Source organism: Corythoichthys intestinalis, chromosome 13 (genome assembly GCF_030265065.1).
Source record: "Corythoichthys intestinalis isolate RoL2023-P3 chromosome 13, ASM3026506v1, whole genome shotgun sequence".
NCBI classification, from domain to species: Eukaryota; Metazoa; Chordata; class Actinopteri; order Syngnathiformes; family Syngnathidae; genus Corythoichthys; species Corythoichthys intestinalis.
Window position 1 is genome coordinate 24,230,874 of NC_080407.1, and position 11,096 is coordinate 24,241,969.

The 11,096-nt window shown below is 39.0% G+C and overlaps 1 protein-coding gene across 1 annotated transcript in view; it reads left to right on the forward strand.

The window, feature by feature from the left end:
• The window catches only part of LOC130928055 (gastrula zinc finger protein XlCGF57.1-like), a 56,816-nt gene extending 48,988 nt beyond the window's left edge, over positions 1-7,828 (forward strand). Inside the window, exon 3 of the mRNA XM_057854261.1 lies at positions 2,470-7,828. Coding sequence (XP_057710244.1) covers positions 2,470-3,803 — 1,334 coding nt within the window. The 3' untranslated portion in view covers positions 3,804-7,828. The remainder of the gene's footprint in view (positions 1-2,469) is intronic.
• The last annotated feature ends 3,268 nt before the right edge of the window (positions 7,829-11,096 follow it).

Consider the following 11,096-nt stretch of genomic DNA (forward strand, 5'->3'; position numbering starts at 1 on the left):
TTCACTGTGCCTTTAGCTTTAAACTTGCGGACTACTCTCCCAATTGTGTGTCTTGACATTTTTAATCCTTTTGCTATCTTTTTATATCCATATCCTTGCTTATGAAGTGAAATGACCTCCTCTCTGAACTTTTTTTTCCCATTCCTTGGGCTTCATCATGTTGTAAATATGTCATTAATTGCCAAGAAGAGCTATGTGTCAGTCCTTTTAAATCTGCTTAATTGCTGCTCATTAGGGTTCCGTTCACATCTACAGATGTTTTCATCAACTGTTTGACAACACCTGAAGGAAACCTTTGTTCTTAAGAGTCTTAAAAGTGTCAGTAAATTTCAATGCGCGCTAATTGGTCCCGTGAAAAGGAATGAAAACAGACATTTTCATGAATTCATAAAAACACCACCGGCCACCCCGGTCAGGATGTAAAAAGGGGCATGTCCAGGCAAAAGAGGATGTTTGGTTCAAGCCTGGGCGCTATGACAAAAATTGTTATCGTAACAAAAAACGTTCTTAACAGTCGAAATTGATAATTATCACAATATTTTTTTCTTTCAAATATGAAGTCTGATTTCAGGGTTTCCCCTACATATATCAGATTGTGGCGCAGCGCCACACCAAAATAAAATTCAATTCAATTTAATTTGTATAGGCCTATATCACAGCCGGTTTGTCTCAGAGAGCTTTACAGAGTCATTTTGATAAGAAGTCAGATACAGTAGATGAATGAATGACGAATGAAGCCGCTACTCCCTGCAAATGCAATGTTTTATTTAGTTATATTTTTTAGACCGTTTCAAACTAGTGGCAGCCTAGTGTGAAGGGTTCAGCGGCAACTTATTCATTATATATTGTAATGTCCATAACAATGCTTGGCCCCCTTAAGACTGCTTAGCTGTGACGTAGGGGCAAGCGAGTTGGGAATGAGAATCGGCGAGTTAGCGATCGCATGTCGCAGCAGCCCGCTGTTATTTTGTGATTGTTTTTCTTGATCATTGTTGCCACAATAAAGTGGGTAAGCCAATATCAACTCCTGTCTTTCTTCCCCCCATCCGGGGCATTACAGTATTTTGGATCGGTCTTTTCGGCGAGAATGAGTGGTGGACGGCCATCTTGGACGGAACAGCAAGTGTGAATGAGTTTGCGGCGAGAGGCGCGGCCAAAAATGGAGCCTTGCTCCGCCGCGCTAACGTCAACAATGCATCCAATAGCAAAGGGGCAGGCGTACTTATAGTTGTGCTATCAGGCTGTTTCAGCGGACAGATACGTAATGGTGGATGACGAAACCTTGATAAATGCGCTTTTTTTTCCAAGTTTCGCGAGCTCTGGGACACTCGAAAAAGGATTCTCTTACTTCTCCTTGCTAAGCTAATTGTTATCTCGATGTGAGTTAAGGTAGAAATTTAGTTCACGAACAACAACAGAAAACTATTCACCTTCTCACCGAAACTAGGAAAAACTCTTTACTCGTGTATTAGACTTTCCTCCTACTCCTTGAAATGGGTCCGTTAACAGAATGACTATTATTTTTGTGGTAATGTAGTACTATTAACTTCAATTTCAATTTATTCACACACACATTCATATTCACGACGTGTACATCATCTCATAATGCTGAGCTAGGATCATGTGTTAGTCCGGTCTCCTTAACACACACACACAAAGAAATACTTCCCGAGAACAGGAGAATTTTTAACCTCGATATGTTGGAATTTTTATATTTACTGATCAGACTGCTTTTTAGCATCATTTTAAAGTTGGAGATGGATTTCAACACTTTTAGCTTGTCGTCGAGCTCATTCCAAATTAGGGCCATATAAAAGAGAAAAAAAAGGACTACGACATGTAAGTCGTACTATTGCTATGAGAAAAAAGCCCTATGATTACAAAGAGTAACGTAGCTGTAATTAGTAATGCACTGTGTGACTCCGATGCAGCCCACCACCACAGCTTCAAAAAATCTGAGGGGAAACCCTGGATTTATTTATTTGATTAATACTTCCTTTGGGGACATTCTTGAGTCACTTCCTTTTCAACAGGGGAGGGTAGATTAGATAAAAATTTGACTCAAGTAAGAGTAGCGTTACTTTAAAATAATATTACTCAAGTAAAAATAAAAGTAGTCATCCAAAAAATGTACTCAAGTACAAATAAAAAGTATTTGGTGAAAAGAATACTCAAGTCATGAATAAAATTGTAACTGCTTAGATTTATGATTTTTTTAAAAAAATCAATAAATAATAATAATAAAATAAAGAAAGAAAATTGCCACTGCTTGCGCCTGAAGGATGAGGACTTGTCAATGCACGATGACTAACAGCCAATCGCTGCATCGTTGTCATGGGAATGAGAGCCCAGAGTGCATCTAGTACGCGCGCGTATATACACTCACTCCCTCAGCCAGTCTACCCCCACGGCCTAGTAGCTGGATAGACAGTCCGTAAAATATATCATTTGTCTTCCTGTGTCTTGCAGGTTTCAGCAAATATCTTGGTCCTGACGCTCAACAGCTAAAGAGAGAAGTACAACTTCCAATCAAAAAGGAGGAGGTAGAACTGCCATACGTTAAAGACGAGGACGACATCACCATGTGGAATGGTGAGCCCTTGAATAGCGAGGATGATCCGAGTGAGTCAAGCAGAGGGACGGCGCCTCCAAGCAGCAGCTCAACGGAAGGATCGCAAGCACACATTTTCATCGCACCAACAGATAGAAATGGTGCCACGTCACACTCACCTTACAAAGATGATGGTCAGAAGAAATCCCACCGTGGGAAAATCTTTGCTAATAACTATACTTGTCGTATGCATATGAGGAGCCATACTGGTGAAAATCATTTTGTCTGCTCAGTTTGTGGTCAAAAATTCACTCATAAGAGCAACTTAAATCGACACACAACAACCCACACGGGTGAAAAACATTTTTCTTGCTCAGTTTGTGGAAAAAGATTCACTCAGAAGAGCTCCTTAAACAGACACACAAGAACCCACACTGGTGAAAAAGCTTTTTCCTGCTCAGTTTGTGGTCAAGGATTCTCTCAAAAACAACACTTAGAAAGTCACGAAAGAACCCACACTGGTGAAAAACCTTTTTCCTGCTTAGTTTGTGGTCAAGGATTCAGTCATAAGAGTGCCTTAAAAATACACACAAGAACCCACACTGGTGAAAAACCTTTTTCCTGCTCAGATTGTGGTCAAGAATTCAGTTATAAGAGTGCCTTAAAAGTACACACAAGAACCCACACTGGTGAAAAACCTTTTTCCTGCTCAGTTTGTTGTCAAGGATTCAGTCATAAGAGTGCCTTAAAAGTACACGCAAGAACCCACACTGGTGATAAACCTTTTTCCTGCTCAGTTTGTGGTCACGCATTCGCTCAGAAGAGCAACTTAAATGGACACACAAGAACCCACACTGGCGAAAAACCTTTTTCCTGCTTAGATTGTGGTAAAAAATTTCGTTACAAGAACGACTTAAAAACACACACAAGAACCCACACCGGTGAAAAACCTTTTTCCTGCTCAGTTTGTGGTCAAGGATTCTCTCTAAAGCAACACTTAAAAAGTCACGAAAGAACCCACACTGCTGAAAAACCTTTTTCCTGCTCAGTTTGTGGTCAAAGATTCAGTCATCAGAGTGCCTTAAAAGTACACACAAGAACCCACACTGGTGAAAAACCTTTTTCCTGCGTTGTTTGTGGTCACACTTTCGCTAACAAGAAAAACTTACAAACGCACACAACAACCCACATTGGTGAAAAACCTTTGTCTGCTCAGTTTGTGGAAAAAAAATCACTCAGAAGAGCAACTTAAATGGACACACAAGAACTCACACTGGCGAAAAACCTTTTTCCTGCTCAGTTTGTGATCCAAAATTCGCTCGCAAGGTTCAGATTAAGAGACACGTGTGTATCGGTGTGAGAAGCAGTGGCCAATGTTTCGCCTGTCATCCACGCTGCCGTCATCAGATTGTGCAAGCGGGTCAATTGTAGTCTGTAGTGTTTCCTCAAATCCTGTTGAGGAGTGGCAGTGTTGGTGCCTTACATTTGCTTTGTCCAATCCTTCTATGATGTGAATCCACAGTATTGCCAAAAGTATTGGCTCACCTGATATACAGTGGGGCAAATAAGTATTTAGTCAACCACTAATTGTGCACGTTTTCCCACTTGAAAATATTAGTGAGGCCTGTAATTGTCAACATGTGTAAACCTCAACCATGAGGGACAGAATGTGGGAAAAAAAACACTGAAAATCATATTGCTTGATTTTTAAAGAATTTATTTGCAAATCATGGTGGAAAATAAGTATTTGGTCAATACCAAGTTTATCTCCATAAGTTGTTATGCACCCTTTGTTGGCAATAATGGAGGCCAAAGGTTTTCTGTAACTCTTCACAAGCTTTTCACACACTTTTGCAGCTATTTTGGCCCATTCCTCCATGTAGATCTCCTGTAGAGCAGTGATGTTTTGTGGCTGTCGGTGGGCAACACGGACTTTCATCTACCGCCACAGATTTTCTATGGGGTTGAGATCTGGAGACTGGCTAGGCCACTCCAGGACCGTGAAATGCTTCTTACGAAGCCACTCCTTTGTTGCCCTGGCTGTGTGTTTGGGATCATTGTCATGCTGAAAGACCCAGCCACGTCTCATCTTTAGTACACACTGATGGTAGATTTTCACTCAAAATCTGTCGATACATGGCCCCATTCATTCTTTCCTTTACACAGATCAGTCGTCCTGGTCCCTTTGCAGAAAAACAGCCCAAAAGCATGGTTTCCACCCCCATGCTTCAGAGTGGGTATGGTGTTCTTCAGATGCAATTCAGTATTCTTTCTCCTCCAAACACGAGAACCTGTGTTTCTACCAAAAAGTTCTATTTTGGTTTCATCTGACCGTAACACATTCTCCCAGTCCCCTTTTTGATCATCCAAATCCTCTCTAGTGAACCGCAGAAGGGCATGGACGTGTACTTTCTTCAGCAGGGGGACACGTCTGGCAGTGCAAGATTTGAGTCCCTGGCGGCGCATTGTGTTACTGATAGCAGCCTTTGTTACTATGGTCCCAGCTCTCTGTAGGTCAATCACTAGGTCCCCCCGTGTGGTTCTCGGATTTTTGCTCACCGTTCTTGTTATCATTTTGACGTCACAGGGTGAGATCTTGCATGGAGCCTCAGATCGAGGGAGATTATCAGTGGTCTTGTATGTCTTCCATTTTCTAATAATTGCTCCCACAGTTGATTTCTTTACACCAAGTGTTTTACCTATTGCAGATTCAGTCTTCCCAGCCTGGTGCAGGTCTACAATTTTGTCTCTGGTGTCCTTCGAGAGCTATTTGGTCTTGGCCATAGTGGAGTTTGGAGTGGGACTGCCTCAGTTTGTGGACAGGTGTCTTTTATACCATAGAGTTAAATCAGGTGCCATTAATACAGGTAACGAGTGGAGCCTTGTTAGAAGAAGTTAGATCTCTTTGTCAGCTAGAAATCTTGTTTATTTGTAGGTGACCAAGTACTTGTTTTCCACTGTAATTTGGCAATAAATTCTTTAAAAATCAAACAATGTGATTTTCTGTTTTTTTTTTTTCCCCACATTCTGTCTCTCATGGTTGAGGTTTACCAATGTTGACAATTGCAGGTGGTTGGTGGTTGACTAAATACTTATTTGCCCTACTGTAACTCTCAAGTTGAGTGGCATTATTTATACAATACTTTCCCTCTTTCAAACTACACTTTTCACAGCTAATATTTGAAACACTAGAGCCCAAATTACAAATATTCTAAATCATTCATCAATAATATAATTAAATAAATATGGAAAATTATGATTGTCTCAAAAATATTGATTTTTTGGGGAGGGCTAATTATATATAATTTTAAAAAATTACTACTCTTGATTGACATTGACATATTACGACTACTCTTGATTGACATTGACATATTACGACAGAGTATTGGGGCCACATAAAGGGAGGGAAAAAAAGACTGCGAAATTAAAGTTGTACTCTTACTACAAGAAAAAAAGTCTTATTATTACGTAGGGGTAATGTAGCTGAATAAGGGGCTACGCACTTTATGTGCATGTGCTTTAGCTGGGAGCGCCGACAAAGCATCAGTAAAATCCTTCCATTGATTATAATTTGATGTAGATGAGCTAAAAGATAACGGATTTCCTTATTTTGGAAACTGATTCTAAAACACAGCCTCACGAAATGCTTTCATTATTGACTTTAGGAGGCAGCAAAGCGCTACAGGAAGTACGTGACTGCTCATTCAGCTACATTTCTCCTACGTAAATAGGACTTTTTTTTTTCTCGTAGTGACAGTACGACTATAATCTTGTATTCCTCTTTTCTTTATTTTAGCCAAATACTTTGTCGTACAAATTGGACAATGATGATTAAAATTGTTTGAGCTGTCGATGAAAATCTCCCGACTATGCTTCGAATTTCAAAGTGCTTGTACTCCACTGTGCTTGTTAATTTTATTCATTATAAACAACTTGTTTTAGTCAGTCCTAGCCTCCACTTCCCTTTGTTCAGAACAAGCCTAATTATAACTCAAAACCAGGGTTGTAACTAAAACCAATACTTTGTTACCAGGTTGATTCTAAGATTCAGAAAACGTGACGGGACTTCCTTTTCTGCAATACTCGAAGTATCACCGGTACCGACGCAGCAGATCTGGCCGCTTTTTTTGTGTGTGGCATACGAGGCTGCAGAAGTTGCCCGACAAGCGGTCAATTACACTGCTGAGATGGGGGTTGTAAATGAGGAGTTATATGGCAACCCACGCTGTGCTAAAGAACAAGAAAAACATTCAACGTATGCAACATGGCAGTGACGTGCATTTACGTGGTTTTATTATTTTTTTTTTCCAAACTTTTTTTTAGTGTAACCCTTTAACACCCAAGCCTATTTTTTCCCCCAAATCTGCATACCTTTGATGTTGCCTTTATATTTCAAAGAAAAAAAATCAAAATTGCCAGATTGGGTTTTTAGGACACCATAAGTCCATAACCTTCATGTCCAAACTGTTGTTTTCTTTAATTATAATCAACATTTTGGACCCCCCCCCAAAAAAAAAACATTTTTGTCAAAATTTGTAATATTGATGACCCATTGACAACCAAACATGCTCGACGAAATGTTATTAAGCGTGATATTTATTCAACTTGTTAGGATAAACATTCAACAGAAAAAAGCTCGGAAAACCACTTAAATGCAGATAACACTGCTTTTGGCACAGTTATTCATATAACACAAACGCATTTTCATTCAAAATTTGTTTTTTTTTTCCAATGATTTACAAAAATAAAAGTTAACAGAACAAGCAGTAACCCCGAACTCCATCTCCTAATTTTGCCCCACACATTTCCTAAATGCAAAACCTCAATTTTAACTACTTAAGAACATTGGATGTTTATTATAATAGCGTACCGTACGTAACACGTCACCTTTTCTCATTAATATTCATGACGTGAGCAACTGTTGCTAAGGGGGGTCAAACATGCATTTGTCCCTCATGCTAGATGTTGCACGTCGTTTTTGTTGTTATACAATTTTTTACGATCGTATTGTTTCCTACATACCCTTATGATATTGGTCAGTTTATTTTTATATTTTTTTCTGCCTTTGTAGTTCTTTGTTTTATGAATTCTCTATACAGTGTATTTTTCTTCCTGAAAGCATTTTTTAATCCCTTCGTGAACCATGGTTGATCTTTGTACTTTTGTTTTCTGCTCTACCGTTGTATAGGACAGTTATAATCATATAACGATGTGAATATATTAAATGTTTCATATACACAGTCGATGTCAATTCCATTACATATATTTTCCCAATTTTGTGCCAATAAATCCTTTTTAAATTAGTTACTCAATTGCCTGTACTTGACATTCTGCTCTAGCAACTTTCTTAGCTGTGTGCCGTTATAAACTGTAAAAACTGGGAGGTGATCACTAATATTGTTCATTAACAGTCCGCTTACTGGATTACTTTCAATGTCATTGGTGAGTATATTATCAAAGTAGCACTGATGGCTGTGATTCGACTCGGTCTGGTGATTTTTGCATACAAACTTATACTGTACCTGGTATTGATAAATTCATCAAATTGGTACTTGTTCAGATTGAGCAAATCAATAGTGAAATGACCATAACTTTTTGAATGGCTTTTGAAAACATGTCTCCTACCCAGTCCCTGAATGTTTCAATACTAGAGCCTGGTGCTCTATATATACAGCGGATTATGACATTTTTGCTTTTTTCATCTAATTCAATTTTTATATTATATTTTATTCCAACAGGTTATCAACCACAGTTGTCATACTTTCTATAACTTTGTTGTTCAAATTTTTATCCACATAAAAGGCGACACCTCCTCCACTCTTATTCTTTCGGTTTAAACAGTTAAATTCATAAACATCCAGTTCAAAATCCATTCCTTGATATGCCTTGAGCCATGTTTCAGATATGGCAATTATTTTGAATGGTTTTATAAACTGATTCAGATATTCTCTCATATTACTGAAGTTAGCATACATACTTCTGCTGTATTACTGATAATTTATTGTTCATTTTAATGGTAGAGTTGTACTATTCCACCATGTAATAGCAGCAGTTGATGTTGGTATTGAAATAAATTATTGGATGGATATGTCGCATTATGCCCTGCAATTGGCTGGCAACCAATTCGGAGCGTACCCTGCCTACTGCCAGTAGTTAGCTCGGATAGGCTCTAGCACCCTGGTGTGCAGATGTATTGGTTCAGGTGACACACCGTTCGACTTGCACATGCACAAAGTGTTAAAAACAAAATAAGAAATGGAATCATGTTGTCCAAAAGTTTTATTGGGACCAATATCTGCAACAAATAAAAGAATGACATATTGCTTGTGTTTATATGGATCCACATGGGTGATAAACTCATAATATCATAACTATAATCTATCCGTCATATTATTTGTAATTTCGCTTCATTTTGGTCACTTAGTTGGCAGGCGTATCAATCTCCACCTCATGTTAACACAGGCTGCACAGACTGTTAGAATTTTGTCCACGAATGATCAACGAAGTGATAAGAACAACATTTTAGTTGGATCCTTTAAGTTTTAAGCGAGCCACATTCTTAACTTATTATCTACTGCTGCATTTGATTTAAGGCGTATGGTGAGTTCGATCCACACTGGTCTTTTTCGAACAGCTGGTCGCTGATCAAAACATTCAGCTTCAAACCATGTACTGAATGTAGGCGCTTCCAGGAGTTGACACAACCAAGCACAGCACAGAGAGTCCAGTAGCCTTATCTACGTCGTGCTGAATTCATTTTTGATGATTCTGTTGGTTGCTCTGATTGATTTTGCAGTTTAAATTTGTCTGACACCGCTTACTTCAGCCACACTTCATGTTGTTCTACCTAAACTGAAAGTCTGTCGCAGAAAATGTCAAAGATGGCGCCGCCCAGGTTTCGCTCAGGAAACTTGTCTATACTGCTATCAGATGAGACATATTCAAACGGACACAAACCTTTCAGCTGCTTGCTGGCCAGGCACAGAAACAGCAGACTAGTTCTCCAGGGCCCGGGCAAGATTTTCTTTTTTGATTTTAATGAATATTTTGGAGAAGCCTTGTCAGTTGGATGCAGGGGGGGTGTACAGCTTCAATATCTGGGAGATTTCATGTGTTGACAGTGCTGTGACATTTCAATTCAGGCTAACAAGCACAGCTAGATCATCCACTACCTCCCAACCAGGTACTTCTCTTTGGTCACATCGATTATGCTGGCAAAAAAGCACACAAAAACATTCTTACACAACTTATGTAAAAGTAGAGATGAATTCATCAATGTGTCTTTGATCAAATGCAAGTTATCCGGGGTCGATGTCCGAAGCCTACTTGAGTCCATGTTATCCAATGATCTCTTAACAGTGCTGTGAACCGAGCTGTGAGAGACGCTGCTGTCAGATGTGGTCTCCTGTGTGGTCCGGTGTGGTCTCCTCCTAAAAATGCCATTCGTGTAAATTAATGAATTGCTCAATACAACATTATAAACTGGGTATAATTATTTGTGAACCTACTCATAAGCAGTTATGTATTTAATAATACTCATTTTATTTTGCAGTTTTCATGAAGTTCAATGATGCTTCAGAAGAAGGATGGAAACACAATCGTAAACATGAAATAACAAAATATTAAAATAAAACAAGCAAAATATTAGAAGGTAAATTTGTGTATAAGAATCACATTTATAAGAGAAAAAGACACAATAGTGAGAATAATAAAGTAACAATACATCAAAAGCAGATCAGAACAGATGAAATTTTGGAGATTTTTAAAGGGAAGGAGAATTTAAACAAAACGGTTACTGTTCTTGAAGTGACGTTAAAGGGCTAGTTCGTGGGAAGGACTAATTGTAAACAGGATGGTGTGCCGATCGGAGCACAGGTAGAAACGTGATGTGAATCCACTGCTGAATTCAAATGGCTTTAATTTGCCTTATATTCACCCAAATCTTCCTTGATGTGCAAAAAATTCGGAATTGTAATTCCACAGGGCATAAGGTATGACATCAATCTGTGAACAATACAACAAAAAAGGAATAAGCTAAAATACTATAAATTTAAATTTAATACAGTCAAGTGCACACATTCACTGACAAGCATATACTGTATTAGGCTCGAGCGTTTACGTCACAGCAACACGGGATCATGCGAGATTTGCGACAACGCAGCCATATTAGAAGCACGTCTGCATCACGGGACATTTAAACTTAACGGCAAGTACAATTCAACTACGAGTGCCAAAGATGGAAAAAAGTAAGGAAAACTTGCCAGTTCGATACAGAGACAAACTTGTTACCACGGCGAAGGACAGATATGTGAGCAAACTTAAGCATGTGAACCCTTACGAGCAAGCCGAACACAAATGGAATAAAGATGTCGACAAGCTCCCACCACTACGCGGAATTGACATCATGCTGTATTTCGTGTTTGAAACTACAAATCGCTACAAAGCTACGAACAGTTTTTCTGCGGATCGTTGCTGGACCTGCACATTATGACCGTAGCAAACGGCAACACCATCGTTCTTGCAAAGGTAGTCAATGTATGTTTAC